Raw genomic sequence first — 18,789 nt, 5'->3', positions numbered from 1 at the left:
ACATGTATTTACAAAGCAACCTATCAACGTGGCCGTCAACAGAGATTATAATTCGCGTGTTCTTCTTCCAATTAGATAATGCCATCGTGATAACACATATTGAATCTGACACAACTGAAAATCATCACCTAAAAAAATGCATACTTTTTGAATATCTAACCACATCACACGCACTGGACAGTTACAGTTGCAACATAGGAGTGAGTGTTCTTAAAAATTATCTGTGACAGAAACATAAACACGAATCAGCTCCAAAATCATTTTGCTATTTCATCTGTAAAATTTTAGTAAAATAGAACAAAATCTTAAGAAGATTATTTTATTTTGTGTTCAATACAATAAACTCGATTGACTCAGAGTGCACGTAATAACCGTTTGAATTGCATCAAATACGAAAGGTGGTAAAATGGTATAGAAATTTAATTTGAATTTTACCGTTGTTTTCCGATGAATTTCCGTGAAACAATCTATATATTCGTTGAAAAAACTAACGTGCATTTTTCTTAAAATACGAATGAGGTAATATAGCGTTGTCATTGCGAAACAATTAATCTTTGTATATTCTTTTTTGCTTTGCATTTTTTCGTTTTGGTGACTGTATTCTCAAAGTTGCTTACGTTGTTGACACTAGACTTACGGAACCCGTCAGTTTGACAGATATTGAGTTTTTTTAAACATTATTTAGTAACAGTTTAAGTCGATTTTCATTCGTGTGATTATGCGAATACGCATCGCGTTACTCTGGTTTTCGATCTACAATTTTCACGATTTATACAGACGAACACGTAGTTTCCTAGGAACAATAGAATAAAGTGTAGAATAAACGTCCGTAAATCTAGTGTTAACTGTGCTTTTTCATTTGAACCGAAAGGTGAGAAGAACTTTTCTCCTAATTGTATAACCTAAAATTTTAAATTTAAAACTGCTGTTGTTTATAATTGAACACAGTTCAGTGTACGCGATTTAATCATGAAAAATTTGTATTATTAATTATTTATATGTATTAAATAAATTTTATTGAATTTTGTGTTTTTCAGTGCTAACAGGTTATAGCCAAGTCTCCATTTGTACTCCTGTCAATTAATTAATTCGAATTGATGGATAGTGAAAAACAAAAGGACGAGATTATTGCACTGGAAAGTATTTACAATACGGAAGAGTTTTCTTATTATGAAGAAAATGATCATTACCAATGCACTTTTAAGATATTTATAAGTCTTCCAATGGAGTATTGTGTTACTTACAAAGATTGCAGACACACGGAAGAACCTTTGCAAAAGATTCAAATATCTCATTTACCACCTTTGACATTATACATCATTTTACCAGAGGATTATCCTTCAGCATCGCCACCAAAATTTACTTTATGCTCGTCTTGGTTACGTCTCCCGTTGTTAGGTAAATTATGTAAAAAATTAGATCAGCTCTGGGAAGAAAATAAAGGGCAAGAGATTTTGTTTACATGGGTAGGCTTTTTACATGATGAAACTTTAGAGTTTCTGAACATACAAGAGAGTATTAATATAAGCAGCGTTTATACACGTTACCAAGAAGCTTTAGAAAAAGCGCAAGGTGTTGTAAAAAATAAGGTAGCAGACAATGTAGACAAAGAATCCATCGTTGAAGATGTAAAAAACAAAGCAAAGGCAAATGTCAATACTCAGTATGCGAGTAAAAAGAATTTTATACACGAGTACTACGATAAGAGAGCCATTTTAGATGGTCCAGTTGGGAGGAATCCTATTCAAGTATTAATTGATTATAATGAGAAACGCAATCGGATTGAATTCAAAAAGAATTTCAACACTTGTAAGATATGTTTTGTGGATAAGTTGGGAGAACATTGTACACAATTTTTGCCGTGTACTCATGTGTTCTGTAAAGATTGCATAACCGGTTATCTAGAGGTCAGAATTAAAGATGGAAATGTCCAAAATATTTATTGCCCCGAAGAAAAGTGTTCCTCTGAAGCAACTCCTGCTCAGGTAATATTTCTTTTCATTTTTTCCAAACGAAATTTGTTTGTTACTAGCTGTATTCGAAGATTTATTGAAATTTGTAGATAAAAGAACTAGTAAGTTCAGAATTATTCGCAAAGTATGATTCTATCCTTCTAAGCGCAACATTAGACACTATGAAGGATATAATATACTGCCCAAGGCGTAATTGTCAGTATCCAGTTAGCTGTGAACCAAATGAACCAATGGCAAATTGCCCAGTATGTCAATATGCATTTTGCATTTATTGTAAAATGGGATATCATGGTATAGAACCGTGTAGGATTTATTCAGGTGGGTTTCTACAAATTCTAGGAAGCTTGAAATTTAATGCTTTAATCATTAAGATGTAATGACTTGTCCTATGTGCACTGTATGTGATATATGTTACAACAGATAAAATGCAGCAGTTAGTAACTGAATATCAAACAGCGTCTACCGAAAGGAGACTTGAAATAGAACTACGCTACGGTAAAAAACAACTGCAAACATTAGTAGAAAATTCTATGTCTGAGAATTGGATTAAGACCAACAGTCAAAAGTGCCCTAAATGTCATGTTGCTATTGAGGTATAACAGTTTTTATACATCCATAGAATTAGACTACATTATTTACAATGAATTGATTTTAATTATATTTGTAGAAGTTACATGGCTGCAATAAGATGGTATGCTGGCGTTGTAATACATTCTTCTGTTGGTTGTGTTCCGCTATACTCAATCGCTTAGCACCATACGAACACTTTCAAAATTCAAAGTCCGCGTGCTTTAATATGTTATACCATGGAATTATAGACGACGAGGAATGGGATGATGAATGGATGATTTTAATATAACGTTAAAGCAAATAAAACAGATATTTACTCGAAAAATTAATAACTGTTACCAGCTCTCCCATGAATATATTGTATTTTATTTGAGTTTTCATGATTCAAAAATTTTAGTCAAACAAAAATCTTCTTTTCTATGAAATTCGTATTTGTTACTAATTATATTTATATGTAATAGCGGGCTTCAACTGAAATACGTATATTTATGTTAAACCTATTGTGTAAATACCAAATAAATTACGAAACATTATTTTATGATCCACTTTCTCAGAATGTGAACTTTTGTATACATCTTCTGTAATATAATAATTGATAACAACCGATATTTTAACCGATAATTTGTTAGCACCGATTAAGATCTAAATAAAGGATTGGTATTCGTATTTAAAGACAGTATTTGCTGATGGTAATCACATTTCTTTATTGCCAAAAAAAAAATGAAAATGGTATCAAAATGCCATCATTTAGTATTCTTCCGCACCTTCTCCTTCGCCTTCTGCAGAGTCCATTCCGACTTCCTCGTAGTCTTTCTCAAGAGCTGCAAGATCTTCACGGGCTTCGGAGAATTCACCTTCCTCCATACCTTCTCCAACGTACCAGTGAACGAAGGCTCGCTTGGCGTACATCAGGTCGAATTTGTGGTCAAGACGGGCCCAAGCTTCAGCGATGGCGGTGGTGTTGGACAACATACAGACGGCTCGTTGCACCTTAGCAAGATCACCACCGGGTACCACAGTTGGAGGCTGGTAGTTAATGCCAACTTTGAATCCAGTGGGACACCAATCAACAAACTGAATGGTACGCTTAGTTTTGATGGTGGCAATCGCCGCGTTCACGTCTTTTGGTACAACATCGCCTCTGTACAACATACAACAGGCCATGTATTTACCGTGACGCGGGTCACATTTCACCATCTGGTTCGCTGGCTCGAAACATGCGTTCGTAATCTCTGATACAGAGAGTTGTTCGTGATACGCCTTCTCCGCGGAGATGACCGGTGCATAGGTGACCAACGGGAAATGAATCCTAGGGTAGGGTACCAAGTTCGTTTGGAATTCAGTCAAGTCAACGTTCAGGGCACCATCAAATCGCAGAGAAGCGGTTATAGAAGATACAATTTGGCCGATCAGTCTATTCAGGTTTGTATAAGTAGGTCTCTCGATGTCCAAGTTACGACGGCAGATATCGTAAATGGCTTCATTGTCGACCATAAACGCACAGTCGGAATGTTCAAGAGTGGTATGCGTTGTAAGAATTGAATTGTACGGCTCGACGACAGCTGTGGAGACTTGCGGAGCAGGGTAAATGGCAAATTCCAGTTTCGACTTCTTGCCGTAATCGACAGAGAGACGTTCCATCAAGAGAGAGGTGAACCCAGAACCGGTACCACCGCCGAAAGAGTGGAAAATGAGGAAACCTTGAAGACCAGTGCACTGATCCGCCAGTTTACGAATACGGTCCAACACCAGATCAACGATTTCCTTGCCGATCGTGTAGTGACCACGAGCATAATTGTTTGCGGCATCTTCTTTGCCAGTAATTAATTGTTCTGGGTGGAACAACTGACGGTACGTACCAGTACGTACTTCATCTGATAAATTAAAAATATTTTGTTCATAACCGATTTGAAATAAAAATTACAGAAATCCTTAGACTAAAATTTACAGTGACTGCTATCAAAAATAAAAGTAACTATATAATTTAAAAAATTAAATTTAGTTCTTAAAGATGCTCACCGACTACTGTAGGTTCCAAGTCAATGAAAACTGCTCTGGGTACATGTTTCCCTGCACCAGTCTCGCTGAAGAAAGTGTTGAAACTGTCATCGCCTCCTCCAATAGTTTTATCGGATGGCATTTGGCCATCAGGCTGAATGCCATGTTCCAGACAATACAATTCCCAACAGGCATTACCAATTTGGACACCAGCTTGTCCAACATGAACTGAGATACACTCGCGCTAAAAATTTACAAAAAATATCATATAACATTACATATTTACCAAGCATCTCAATTTATTAATTAGTCGATAGAAGTTCAATGAACTCTTGAAGATCGTACAAGTTTAAAATAAATAGGACATACCCTGATAAATAATTTATTCAAAAAAAGCCAATTTCTCAATCACATTAAATTCGAGTATTAAAAATATTACCGAAGTAACAGAAATAATGAATTCTATTTCGAGACTTATCGTGAAACGCCAGCGCGAAGCTTAATGCCGGCCGGTGTTTGACCGTTACAAAATGGCTGCCCACCCATGGCAACAGGACAACGCCTTCGCAGGATTACTTGAAATAACGGTAAAGAGGCAAAGACTCACCATTTTGTGATAAGAGAAGATTCAAGGTTCTGCGAGAGAGAAGAAACGGACGTGAGACGTCGATTGTCGGCTAAAGCAAGTAATGGGGCTTTCGCTAACACCTCCGTCCAGAATCCTGAAACGAATGCCTGGCCGGCCGCTGGAACGGTTATTTATACCCTCGGTGGACAGCTTCGTCAGCGCGCTCTGATTGGACGTCGATGACCTCATTCCCTCGCGCGATTGGTGTTTCCTCGACCGCAGTACCCACGAACGCCTGAACACACGGACCTTATACGGAAAATATAGTCCCTCTAAATAACGATATAATCAATCGTTTCATTGACATTAACGGCAACATATTCATTCATCATTCCGCGAGCAATTAACGATAAAATGAATGAACGTTTATTAATAATAACAGGGTGGAACATGGGAGAAATTCATGATTTTCGTGGGTGAAAACGCTACACCATGGGCGATGGTTTCTTCCATATTTGGATTGTGCATTTTGATTGGTGACTCATGTAACTCGCGTCTCTGTAACGGATGATGCATTACACATTTAGTGGAAATCATTTCAATTTTGTCGAGCTTCTTTACAGATCGACACCGGGATTGAAGGATTCAGTTCTCCTTTGTTACGTTCTTCATTTTGGCTAACGGTTTCATACTAAATTCTCCTGCGTTCATCCTATACGTGTGTATTTATGCATCTGCCCATGTACTTCTATATATAGGTATCATAGATATTTAAATATTCCGTTAAAATAGCACAGTCCGTGCACATGGAGTTGGAATGGTGACCATCGAGAAATGGCAATTTCGAAATATATTCTTGGATTTCTACGTACATATATACATTTATTTTATAGTTAATCTATTAATATTTTCATTTTTAACGAACACACATTTATCTTGATTTATAATTCTAAATAATTATTGTATTCTGTAGGTTTTATTTAAAGTTAATTCATTGCAATATTGTGATATAATATATTATCGTTTATTGTTAATTATTTAATATTATCGTCTCATGTATTTGTACAGAAAACTGAATAACTATCGGTTGAACGTACTTTATGGGGTTTGCAATATTTGGCGTATATACTCATCTTACCTAAGGGTATTGATTTTGTCTCTATACCGGGTGTTCCCTGAATGCGTCTCTACAACAAAAGCTTGATAGTCTGAAATTCTTTTATACAGACGTTAACAATTTCAATTGAATCATTCATTTCAGTCGAATAATTAATATTATTAATCAGATGTTATAGTAATGAATTTGACAGCAATAATTTAGCTATATTATGAAGAGTGCAGAGGTATTACGAGGGCGATGAGAAATCAAATTTACATGAAGAACATTATCGGAACAGACGCATTATATTTGCCAGATTCATTATACAATGAGCTGAAGCTGATCTACTTCCTGCCCATGAGCACAAACCGTATCCGCTCTCTACTCTTGATTCTGCGATCTTACCTTACTGCGGTTTCTGACCTCTTTAATCTTCCATCTCTTCCATCCTCACGCAGATTTTAAATCGCAAACTGACGTAATAAATATTAAACTATTTTTCAAGGAAAACAAGCGAAAGGACCTTGCAAACCGAAAATGGAAATTATCGATTCGCGAGAAGTTAGAAAATAATTCATTGTCTACGACCTGGATAATTGATACAGTAATTGTGTATTTAATTTGTGTTCATTCGCTGGCTATGTTATCATTCATTTGATATCTGTATAGGATGACAGATTTTTTCTTGAGCTCGACTCAAAGCGAGGGACGAGTTTCCATCTTGCCATAGTTGAAGACGACAGCTGGTCGACTGACAACGCCATTCTGTACACACCCATCTGCGGGACACGCATTTTACACATTACCGGTCAACCGAAGAAGTCTTTCCTTTTGTGTACGCAGATTGCGAAACTGTATCGTAAAATGTGAATGTAGCGTAAAATTAGTACGTTTAAACAGTTGATTTACGAGAAAGACACGTACGTTCTACGGAAATTGAAATTGTTTCAAAATAGTTAAACCTACTGTTTCGTGTGAAGCCATAACGTTCCTCTAAAAAATGGTAATTACAAGAAACTCGTATGACCATAAAAGTACATTTTTATCAGGGATCATTTGTGATATAAATATTGGAATGACCTAATGATTCAGTAACTATCTTCAATCTAGATGTAACTGTTAAGATTATATTTTAAGATAATTATTTAAGAAATGTTTTTGTCGTAAACATCAATTAATCTGTACACATGTACGTCTGTCTTCATTGATACTAATTAACATTTGGTTTTTGTATGTGTAACGTTAAAGGTGGAAGATATAGCGGATAATGGTATTAGAAACGTTTCATTACTAATTTACTACGGTGTGACTGTATTAAGTTGTTACTTATTCAATGGTATATTAATTATCCTTTTCCCTTTTCTGTAATTACCTATGTCATACCGAATCAATTTTATTGCGTCGCAGCGTCATCTATGGCAGAATTCTCAAGTGTTTAGTCAACTAACCATGTTCCAGTCAGTAGATCACGCAGCAGTTTCATCAAATTTAAAAATACGATTTTTAGTAGTCTGTTGTTCAGTAATAGCATTGCATATTGCGGAATTTATTGTCCTACAATTGTATCTCTCGTCGAATCTTCAAATACAATTTCAAAATAAAATTTCAATTTATCCTACTTTCATTTCCTTTGTCAGATGGCGGTAACCTTCAATTCTTCATGCTAAACCAGCATACGACAGACCTAAAAATGGTAACGATTATTAATACTCCCAAGAACATGTGACTAAAGTTTACATTCCATGTTATATCTATTCTATACCAAAATCAAAACTATTCTACACCAAACCAAAAACAAATATCATTAATAAAACTCAAGAAACGACATTACCATCACAGACATTACCATCGACAGACGTCTACCACATGGTTCCTGGCTGAATCGTGAAGAGCTCTGGAAATTTATTATCCCACAATTTCAAACCAAATTTTCAATCTATTCTCCTTTCATTTCTCTTGTCAGATGGCGGTAACCTCCAATTTCCCATGCAGAACCAGCCTTAGTCGACATGACAGGGACCTAAAAATGATAATTTTTAAAACTACTTCCAAGAACACATGACAAAAGTTTCCATTCCACGCTATATCCATTGTACACATCTGTATTATTACAAAAAACAAAAATAATTAAAATTCAAAAATTGACTTCCAAGAATACTCAACAAAAATTTCCATTCCATGTTATATCCATTTTACACATCTGTATTATTACAAAAAAACAAAAATAATTAAAATTCAAAAATCGACATTACCATCGCAGTCGACATTACCACCTGTCTACCGCATAGTCCATGGCCGAGTCGTGAAGAGTTCGCGAGCAGACGCGCGCGGTAGGTACTACCCTCTGCAGTCAGGTAGGTAAACGGGGGTTGTGCGGTGGGTTCCGCGGAAGGTCGGGTGATCAGCTGTGCGCGCTCGAAGCTGGGCATTCCCGTGTGCGCGGTGTCGGACGTTCGCAGAAGTTTCTCTTGTAGACCGACCGTGAAACGGCACGGTTACCACGCAGCGAGTAACGAACGGAACCGTGAACGCACGCGAAAGTACGCGGTGGCGGTGATAAATCGGTAGTATTTTCGGGTGAAGAGGGGGGGGAGGGCAAGTGAGGCATGACGGGAACAGGTGACAATAGAGCTTCGCCATGTTAGATTTCACGAGATCGCGAAACGTGCGCCGCCGCTGCTGCTGCTGCTGCTGCTGGTGCTAGTGGAGAGAGAGAAAATTTATTTTGTTTTCTCGACTCTCGTGCTACTTTCCTCGGCGGTGATCCAATTGAAAATCATCCAAGCTGGATAGGTTACCCGAGTATCTCCGCGATACCGTGGACTGGTTTATGGGGTAAGTTTTTTTTTTCCCCGTGTGAGAATTATCCACGCGCGAGTTTCCTTCGAATCGAAACGAAATCCAACGGACACCCTGCCTGTACGTGTATCTCTGTTATACACGGGGGAACGAGAAAAAAAAAACAGAGAAAAAAATGAAACGAGAAAGAGGTTAACCTCGTCCGAACGGCCTAACCTTCCCGTCGAGGTTGACGCTCTCTCGGTCCTGGGTCGCCGTACCTCGTCTCGCTTTCAACGATCCACTGTCTTCTCCCATTTTCTGAGAGAAAGTAATCGCCGGGGGTTCCCCCGTGCACCAGGAAAATCGGACGGTCGCCCGCCGCGCGGTTGTCATCCCGAATTTTCGTGCGCCACTGTCACGAAATAACGCGTGTATAGAACATCGACGGTCCGGCGTGAAGTATTCCGTTGCTCGCCCGAGAATTTCCGAGGGAAACCCTGCACGATGACAGCATCGATCACGCGTCGTCGATAAGGTTAAATGATTCCGTGCGGGTGAGTGAAGGAAATGCGTTACATGTACATATACGTGCACGAAAAAATATGATCGTCTCTCCTCTCGGACGGACGTTCGGAAAGAGGAAAATACCTAAAGCCGCGTACGCGCGTAGGCCAGCGGGTTCTCTAGACGTCGGCCTGATTGAATTTCCGATTTCTACCCCTTTTGTCGTTCGATTCAGCGTGCGGGTATCGTTTACCTTAGATCGCTTACGTAAACGACGTTGTACCGGGTCGTTCGGCGAAAACGATCGAGCGAAATTGAATTTTTCCTCGGTCGTTTCCGTTCTCGATCATAGAATATACTAGATTGAAGATGGTCACGGCGATTCGCTTTTCACTGGTTCACAGTCCGACGGTAATTAACGCTAGAATTAAACCGATTTTTCCAAATTTCTTTGAAGAATATATTGTTCTTTATTCGTGGAAATTTCGATCGGATTTCAGTGAAGGTAAATCATTCTGACCCATTTGGTAGCTCTAGTGTTAAGCAACGGAGCAATTAACGTGATTTTCATATTTACCGAAATCAAGTGCAACCTAGTGAGAATCGTGTGTAACACTAGAACTGTTAAATGATTAAACTGATTCTAAATTTCTTTGTGAAACATAATTCTCTATGAAGATTTCTATTGGCTTGTATTTCAGTGTATCATTGAATCAGCTTATTTAATGATTTCTCAGGATTTGTAACTTTTCAGTAATTGCAAAAGAAATTTGGAATGTATCGTTCTGACTTATTCGGTGGTTCTACTGTTAAAATAGATTCGGATGTGGTTGGTCAAGGTTAAAATCGAACAGTGACATCTTGTTTTGCGTTATCGTTCTTGTGTGGATTCCCCTGTCGATTACACGATTGCGTGCACTTCGGCACCACCGATATCTACGTTAACCGTTTTTCCAGACGTTACTTGTGATAGAGAAGTAGTTAGAACCGTTCGATTAAGGTAGTGTATCGATGTTCAATTTTAGATTACCGTTGTCAGTAGTGATTAGAAATTGGTATATAAATGTGTAGTGAACTCGGATGCCACTTTACCTATCTCTTTCTCTCTCTCTCTCTCTCTGTCTCTCTGTTTTTCCCCCTTTTCAGTTGTCTGGCAATACGTGTGTACCTATTTGTGGTACGCTTGTCACGTACGGAAACCGTATGATTTCCGGCACACGTATGGATACCCGAAATAAAGTATGCTGTGGTAAACTGTAGTGAATTTGTCACGTTAAACTGACCACATGTCCGTTTTCATTTTTGTATCGGCCATTGTGAGTGACTTTTAACGTTGACATCACTGAACCAATCAGAATAACTGATATAATATTACTATCTTTTCGATTAATCGATTCGTGTGAATGCTGTAATTAAGATTTCTTAAATTCATTTATTTATAGTGAACTATAAATTGATCCACTTGTAAATTACAAATCGGTGATTTTGGCTCGTCTAGGTTCTCAATGTTAATCGAGGAGTCGAACGGTATAAAGACTCGAATATCGAATTGCGAATTGTCGTATCGAGACGTGCCATCGGATTGATCGTTGCTCGCCTATCGCCAACGTGCAGAAGTTTCTCGGTCGCGTCTTTATACTTTTCGTTTCTTCGTTCGTTAATGCGTATTCAAAGATATGCCTTGAGTGAGTGCGATAAAATAAGGAAGGAAACCGGAATACTGGTAATTACCTAGATTAAAATAGTCGCGCACGAATATTTTGCCCGATGCCTATCCATCGGTTGCGATAAAATTATCGCATAACCGCCGCCGCCAGCTTATTGCGTTTCGTGTACTGCGGATTGCCTTTAGCGCGGGCAACGTTAAGGAATTGTAACTTATTTTCGTTATTTCTGGCCGGCGCGAAATTCATTGCGCCAATGTATCGCGTCAATAGTCAATAAAACGTTTATCAGTCGCGGGTGCAAAAGATCAGAGTTGGCGGTTATTTGAATAAATTTTTACATCGTCGGACACGTGAATAAAGATTTATTCAAATCGGCTTTTATTTTCAAGCGTGCCCGTTTCGAACGCGCTGCCAACTCGAGTGTCGTTTGTAATTTGTTTCTCGTATCCGAACGCAGGATTTCCTTTTTCGTTCGAAGAATTGTTTAAACGAATGGATACTTATTTTTGTTAGAGTATTTGTAAATGTAAAGTATATTTCATGTATTGTACATATTCTTCAACGGTCTTTTATGAAAACGATTTATGGTGCGTACACAACAGTGCAACGGCCAAATTCGAAACTATTGTTGTTCGTAATTTGTTTCTCGTATCCGAACAAAAGATTTGCTTCTTTGTTCGAAGAATTGTTTAAACGAAATAATACTTACTTTTATTTGAATATATATTTTCTGAAGTATGTTATTTATAGTGTTATATATTTTTATATATTGTACATATTCTTCAACGGTCTGTTATGAAAACGATTTCTGGTGCGTACACAACAGTGCAACGGTCAAATTCAAAACGACTGTTGTCGTCGTTTTCTATGGGACCTTGACGATAAAATAACGAATAATCTCATGCAAATTACCGATGTTCCTCGACGCATTCGTTAATATTGCGCACTGTATGTTTTCACGTTACACGTCCCCGCGGAATGTCTTATTAATAGTATATACCGGGTAGACCGTTAAAAATAGAATAGCAAATTATAAAGACTGCACCAACCCGAAGAATAACATTAACACTGTATTTGTTATAACATTTTAGCCACAAAATCAAATTAGACACCCGATTTGCATCAGCATTCCACTACAGGTGGTTACACGAATGGGTGTCCCGAAGAGGAGCATGCAAGATTTTATAAAAATTACAGGAGATGGTAAAAAAAGAATTTATTGCTGATCCTAATAACTAAACACGTTGACCACCGATGACCGAGAGTCCAAATTACTTGGAGACAATTACAAGAAGAAAACTGATGTTGAATTCAAATGTTTAGCAACAGGAGTAACTAAGTAATAGTTCAACTATAATACCAAACTATTACAAACTAATTCTAATACCATTTGCCTTTGTTATGATACGATAAATAATGTTATGCTAAACTCTCTAAATTCTCATGGTGGTCAACGTGTTAGATAAATGTTAAATAAATTAGATAAAATTTTCTTACTGAAAACAGAAACAATTGATATAAAATTGATATAAATAAAATTGATATAGAATTGATATAAAATTCAATGAACAAAAGGAAACAATTTTAAATTTGATTATTTGTGAATTGTAAATCCGGTGTGGTTAGTGTTAACAACTAAAGAAGTGAATATTCTTCTTCCAAGTAAACGATGGTACTTGAACGAACGTTCGACGCGTATCCTTGTAATTTTCATAGAACGTAACATGCGCTCTTCCAGATACCCACTCAAACATCGACTGCTCGCGAAAGTAGGACCGCGCAGGATCGAACGTTTTACCGAACGCGACGAAGCACGGGGAATCCCTATAGCCGGCGCAGAGGAGTTGTAAAAATCGCAGGTAGTGCTACGAAACGTTTCTCCTAAAGAAAGAGAGGGTTGTACGGTATCTCTGCTCAATGTGGAGAACAAGACAAGAGCTGGGACCTTTAAATTGTCACTTCATATTTGCTCTATTTATTCATTCAAAAATATTTGGGACTCACTGAAATGTTACCTTCAAATGGTACAATTGTGATACTACAAACAAATACAGAAAAAATTGTTAGAACAGGTAGAGGCTGCAATAAAATAGAATGTCTAGTCTGACTCGACATAATACTGCTAAGGGTTAACTCTTTGAGGCTCCTCGGAGTCACCAAATGATTTGACACAGCAAAACTGTAAACTTTGATATGTAATATTAAACTTCGCACAATGCATCAATGTACAGTTCTCTTCCTCGATGCATGTGAGATTTCTTAATTCAATCTGAGAAAATGTCTGTATCTCATTAGAAAACACTGAATATTTTCGGTGAAAAGTTTCTGGAGTGCAAAGGGTTAACCAATCGACAGTCAGCCCAGACTAAACGAAAACCGACCGACTGGATCTATGCGCATTCCTTTCGCTAGCATTCTCTCCGTACAGGCGTTGCGCGCGCGCGCGCGGCTCCGCGTGTTTTGCACGGCGAGCAACGCGGAAAGTGAGCGAGAGAGCCGCCGGTGGTGGTCGCTGGCTCGAAAACTCGAACGGAGCGATGACTCACGGGCGAGAAAGACCGCGCGATCCGTTTCCTCGGGTGAATCACGCGCGATTCGCCGCGCGAGCTTCGTGAGACCGCGCGTTCGGCGCGGACGAGGGGATTCCCCGTGTGCCGAACTCCTTCGACCGACCGGTTGCAACTCTGTCGACAGTGTCAAAGATATGCCAGTGTCGAAGAATGTTGCTCTTACCTATTTTAGCTAGATACTGTCCACCAATTTTGTTTATTAACCTCTAATGAACCAGTGTCGCCATACAAGCGTGGCACTTTCACTTACTGGGTCCAATTAGGGTTGAACAGTTAGGTAATTGACACTAGATTTACGGAACTCGGTAGCTTGACGGGTGCTGGATTTTTTAAACATTTAGGAACATTAGCTGATTTCGATACATCAATTGCAGTACTAGAGTTCTGAAGCTAACTTCTCGATTATAGACGAACCTAGTTTTCTAGGAGCAGTGCAATAAACCGTAGAATAACCTTAATCTAATTTGAACTATCAGATATCGACGATTACACTCGAGAGACTTGTAATCATTCTATTCGCAGATTACCAAAGTATCCAATATCAAAGTCCTATAGACGAACAATGAAACGTAGGAACAGAATAATTGTATTCATTAATTTTTAACGCATGTTTCAAGGTAACCTTGCCCGAGATGCCGTCCGGGGATCCCCTAAATCCGGCTGCCGGCCAATATTTTCTCGGATCGGGAATAGCGTTTTACGTAACGGCGGAGAGCGAGCCCATCGTGCGACGCATTGTATTCTTTAAATAATGCACCGCCGACAAAGTATATTGGCCGCGACGATAAAGGCGGCTTTATCAACGGTTCCCGCGATAACGGCTCCCGCCGGCGATATACGTGTTCCTCGAGTGCGCGTTCCTGCGCGCCGCCGGTTACCCGCAAACACACTTATCGCGTAATATCGTCTTGCGCGACGTGCCTGCCAACAAAGAAAGTCTTTTTCCTAGCGTCGCGCGCGTCCGGCGAGAGGAGAGAACCGGGAGAAGAAGAATCGCGCGCGAGCCGCTCGCCGGGCGTAGAACAGATGCCGGGATTCCCGTTTCAAAAATAAATGGCACCTTATCTCGACCCTTGAAAACCGTTAGCAGCGGCGGGGGGGATAAATGACAAGCGCCCGTAAACTTTACTGCGACCGATCCGCCGGCCCGGCTGTTTACAAACACTATCCGGCTTGTTTTACGCGCGACGCGATAAACGATAGCGATCTCGGTAAATGGCGTCGCATTCATGGACTCGCGCGAATTGCGGCCATTCGGGTCCAATTGATGGAAGCTTTTTTCGATGCGATGCCGCAGGACTCTTCTGAGGATGTAAGGTTCACGGTGGCACGAAGACTCCTTGGGGGGCTTGAGGTTACTTGATGATGTTAGATGATGTGATTGATGCTGATATTAATTTGGAAAGTCGGAGCTGGTTGGAGACTAAGGCTGTTTGGGAGGCTAAAGAATTCATCTGATGCTTGTGGATGTCATATGATTCTTCTATTGTTCTAGAACTCAGTTGTAAGGAGCAAAGGTGTCACTACAGACTTCGAGATTACTTGAAGAGGTCATAGAGTCTTCTAGAGACCTGTAGATGTCATAGGATTCTAGAGTTCTAGAAGTCAGTTGTAAGGAGCAAAGGTTCTCACTGGAGACTTCGAGATCACTTAAAGAGGTCATAGAATCCTCTAGAGACCTTGAGATCACTTGTAGATGTCATAGAATTCTAGAGTTCTAGAAGTCAATTATAAGGAGCAAAAGGTGTCACTAGACTTCGAGATTATTCAAAGAGGTCATAGAAGGTCAGAGACTTCAATATCACTTGATACTGTAACATCTTCGTGATCAGTTAAGATTATAAAATCCTTCGAAAAAACCTGAGGTCAGTCGTGCCATAGCGTCCAGCATTTTAGTCCAACCACTAGACGACCCATTTCCCTCTATTGTCATTTCCATAAGAACCTTTCTTAAAGTTCACGTTAACAACCAACCGCGAGCTAAGGAACCAAACGCGAAAAACTCGTTCGCTAAGTCCGTTCCTCCTCGCGGATCACAAACTCGTTGCACAATTGAGAAGCAAGGAGGCAAGTTGATTACGTCAGCGACCACCTACTACACCGTTCTCTCGGCTAATCAACGTTTATCTCGCTTTACTTAAAAAGACGATGGACTAATTACGTATCCGCTTGCAAAAACTTCTTCCCGCCTTCTCGCTCTCTCAGTCGCTAGTTTTCTTATATCGTTCCCCCGAGCCAGAGACCTTGAGAAAACGTTTAAAAAAAAAAATAATCCACCGTCGCCGAAGCATCGAACAAATGGCTTTCAACTCCGGTCCCATTGGTTACACAGCGGAATTATTCACTTGAATCGGACGACTCGAGTAATTCTTCACGAAACTTCAATTCTCGAGTTCCCCGTTCCGCAGACGGATCATCGTAAAATTTAAAGATCGTCCCGCTCGTCTGTGCGTCGTTCTCCACGTTAATTGGATCTTCTGGATAGAGCAGAGAAAAATCGCGACGAGCTCGCCGCGAAAAGTTAATGGCGCACGTTTCCATTCGCGAATGACGGTGTCCTCGTAGATCCTTCGTATCCGGACGCAGAAAGAGATTCGCGTAAGAAAGGAACACGATGAACAGCTTCATCTTCGTAATTCTTCATCTGTGACTGTCCTCGTAGATCCTTCGTATCCGGACGCAGAAAGAGATTCGCGTAAGAAAGGAACACGATGAACAGCTTCATCTTCGTAATTCTTCATCTGTGACTTAATTATGGTCCTCAGGCAGTGCTCGCCTTCATTCGAACCTCAATGATCCAATATTTCTCGTAAACTTTATTTCCAAAGCGAACAAACCGCCGTCGACGATTTCAAAGGATTTTCACTTGAATTTCAAATTTCAAATACTATGTCCAGATGGCTTTCTAACGTCGAATCTAACGACGTGCCTGAAGCTGTTCTAAATTTTTTTCTATGGAATCATAGATTAATTAACCCTTAACACTCCAGGTTATTTTCTAATCTATCAACTGCAACTAATTTTTATAGTATTCCTAACAAAAATGAGAAATGCAACATTTCTTCGATCTTTTATTCTCCTTAGTACAAAATTTGGATATGTTGAAAATCTAATAATTATAGGGTAGTTTCTATAAGATTCATTAAAATATCTAATATTATTCCTGATGCAGTATTGAAGCCTACAGAGTTCAAAAGGTTGACCCTTTGCACTCGAGAGGTGACTCTCAGTCACCACTTGATTTCCTACAGTGAAGCTATAAAGTTTGATATTTAATATACTTCATATAATGCATCAATCTGAGAAATATTCACGTAAAATAGCTTTGTCCGTCAATTCGCCTGAATTTCTCGTCGAGTTGGTTTCACAAAATATCGTCTTCGTCTCATCAGAAAATGTTGAAATATTTCCATTGAGAAACTTTCGCGTGCAAAGGGTTAAGATACTCGATTGTCAGACGATACGAGGGAATAGGAACACGAACGCGCAGGTGGCAACGGTCTCCGACGTTAGGGGGTTAAGTCAAGGGGTTAATCCTGGAAGAAGACAGCGCTTCGGCCGGACGAGTCTGGTGAACGGCCCCGGCGAGATGTCGCGTTCACTTGACATTCATCGGGGGCACTCGTTATCCGGCCGTGCTCATTTTTCACGGCGAACGCCGGCCGACGTTTGTTGGCAGCCGTACTCGTGAATGGATAAATGCCCGAGTGATTCACGGGCAGGCGGGCTAAAATAATTGACGAGCGGCACCGTCACGACGATCGGCTGCCGTTCCTATTTTCATTTAAACGGGGACGCGCGGCACTGTCGCGACGCCATTTTTACGCTCGCCCGAGCCTCCGCTCTGTCCGAAAACGCGCCGTTTTTCGAACGCTAAGTCAATTCGCGATCTATCGGAAGATTGATACGTACATTCTTCGCTCTATCCTTTCGAGAACGTGTCTTTTTCGAAAGTTAATTTCAAATCAATTCGCTTTAATTGGATTATGAGCAAATACGATCGTAAAGGGCTCGATGGAAACACGCTTTGTGTTCCTCTGTACTTTAATTGTATTGCCTTCCGGAAACTTGAAATCGAATTTAATCAATTAGAGTAGACTGCACTCGGTTCATTGAAATTCTAGGGAAGCGACGCGCGTCAAGGAACAGAGCTACTTTGCTTCGATATTTCTCGAATTGACGCGTTGTAGGAGGTATAATGTTAACCCTTACTCCGGATGATTTAATCTAACAACTCGAAGCCGTTTTTATGGTATCCCTAGCACAAATGAGAAACGTTGTATTCTAACGTCTCTTAGGTTTCTTTATTTTCCTTAACACTTTGACTGCCGAGTGAACACTCGTTGAAGCACCTATGCAGTCGGAACAGTTTTCTTAATAAAGCAGAAACTAAAGAGTCAAGATTCCTCGTAACGAATACTTTACTATTTCAAAGGGTTGAAAGGGTTGAAAGGGTTAACAGTCCGTGGACGAGGGAACATGGCCGAGAACCCCGTGGCCAGAAAGGTGTATCACAGTTCGACGTAAATAGTGGCCGGCGTTGCGCAATGTTTGCCGCAAATTCGATTAAATTCTTGCTCTTCTAGGGAATCGAGGCGAGAAGGAAGAGTCGTTTTAAGCTCCGCAAACCACGAGATTATGTAATCCATCGGGATCGATATCAGTTCCTGGCTCGCGGCGTCGTTCCCTCTCGTTCGGCTCCGACTGCGAGAGTAAAGTTGACACGCGGCGGCTTTACCGTCGCGTTGTACCGCATTATTCGGTGCTTCCGAGACTGAATTTAGGACACCTTCGGGGACCAGCCTATAAGCAGACTGCCAATGTGGCCGCGGTTATCGAATTCGCGCGGACCGATTCGCGGGGACACGAACTTCGTTTCATAAAATGAATCCTTCGTTTTATTCGCGGCTCTTTAACCCTTCGCACTCGAGGGGCGGCTTACAGTCGCCGCCTGATTCGACGCAGCGAACTTATAAGATTTTCAATTGACCCCTTAACGCACAGTTTTTTTGAAAATACCGGCCAAAAAAATCTATTTTGATATACTATTGTTCCATGG

The 18,789-nt window shown here is 40.0% G+C and overlaps 3 protein-coding genes and 2 long non-coding RNA genes across 10 annotated transcripts in view; 3 read left to right on the top strand and 2 right to left on the bottom strand.

The window, feature by feature from the left end:
- Positions 1–48: 48 nt before the first annotated feature.
- Positions 49–3,084, top strand: LOC116433770 (E3 ubiquitin-protein ligase RNF14). Of its 4 annotated transcripts, none has more exons than XM_031992250.2 (5): positions 49–200; positions 1,038–1,985; positions 2,063–2,291; positions 2,394–2,566; positions 2,641–3,084. In XM_031992250.2, exons 2-5 carry the CDS (start codon positions 1,098–1,100, stop codon positions 2,830–2,832), a joined length of 1,482 nt encoding a protein of 493 aa, XP_031848110.1. In that variant the 5' UTR covers positions 49–200; positions 1,038–1,097; the 3' UTR covers positions 2,833–3,084. The 4 variants fall into 4 exon arrangements, with proteins under 4 accessions (XP_031848110.1, XP_076227536.1, XP_031848116.1 ...); XM_076371421.1 differs by lacking the exon at positions 49–200 and adding an exon at positions 231–409; XM_031992256.2 differs by lacking the exon at positions 49–200 and adding an exon at positions 231–519.
- Positions 2,391–5,318, bottom strand: LOC116433792 (tubulin alpha-1 chain). The gene is made up of 3 exons (XM_031992283.2): positions 5,149–5,318; positions 4,563–4,785; positions 2,391–4,417 (listed from the first exon to the last, which is right to left on the bottom strand). Exons 1-3 carry the CDS (start codon positions 5,149–5,151, stop codon positions 3,291–3,293), a joined length of 1,353 nt encoding a protein of 450 aa, XP_031848143.1. The 5' UTR covers positions 5,152–5,318; the 3' UTR covers positions 2,391–3,290.
- A 1,091-nt stretch (positions 5,319–6,409) lies between these two features.
- On the bottom strand, positions 6,410–8,582 carry LOC143174983 (uncharacterized). Its single transcript, XR_012999541.1, has 4 exons — positions 8,461–8,582; positions 8,040–8,228; positions 7,581–7,892; positions 6,410–6,987 (listed from the first exon to the last, which is right to left on the bottom strand). It is a non-coding gene; the product is annotated as an uncharacterized LOC143174983 (long non-coding RNA).
- Positions 8,566–18,789, top strand: part of Mob2 (MOB kinase activator 2) — an 84,061-nt gene continuing 73,837 nt past the window's right edge. The window contains exon 1 of one of the 3 annotated variants that reach the window (XM_076371424.1): positions 8,566–9,043. Coding sequence is in view for 2 of the 3 variants with exons in the window: in XM_031992395.2 (XP_031848255.1) it covers positions 9,530–9,543 (14 nt within the window). In the remaining variant the exon portion in view is untranslated. Of the gene's footprint in view, positions 9,044–9,390; positions 9,544–18,789 lie in introns of those variants that run through there. The other 2 variants (XM_076371426.1, XM_031992395.2) reach the window with 2 other exon arrangements.
- On the top strand, positions 9,659–13,549 carry LOC143174981 (uncharacterized). The gene is made up of 3 exons (XR_012999536.1): positions 9,659–11,216; positions 12,252–12,363; positions 12,899–13,549. It is a non-coding gene; the product is annotated as an uncharacterized LOC143174981 (long non-coding RNA).

Source organism: Nomia melanderi, chromosome 10, assembly GCF_051020985.1.
Source record: "Nomia melanderi isolate GNS246 chromosome 10, iyNomMela1, whole genome shotgun sequence".
NCBI lineage: Eukaryota > Metazoa > Arthropoda > Insecta > Hymenoptera > Halictidae > Nomia > Nomia melanderi.
Note: the sequence above shows the minus strand (reverse complement) of the source record. Positions and strands in the feature narration are given on the sequence as shown.

Coding starts and splice junctions, on each gene's coding strand:
- LOC116433770 (XM_031992250.2), top strand. CDS start 1,098: ATGGATAGTGAAAAACAAAAGGACGAGATTATTGCACTGGAAAGTATT. Junction 1,986..2,062: donor CTGAAGCAACTCCTGCTCAG/GTAATATTTCTT, acceptor TGAAATTTGTAG/ATAAAAGAACTAGTAAGTTC. Junction 2,567..2,640: donor AATGTCATGTTGCTATTGAG/GTATAACAGTTT, acceptor TTATATTTGTAG/AAGTTACATGGCTGCAATAA.
- LOC116433792 (XM_031992283.2), bottom strand. Junction 4,418..4,562: donor CTTGGAACCTACAGTAGTCG/GTGAGCATCTTT, acceptor TTAATTTATCAG/ATGAAGTACGTACTGGTACG.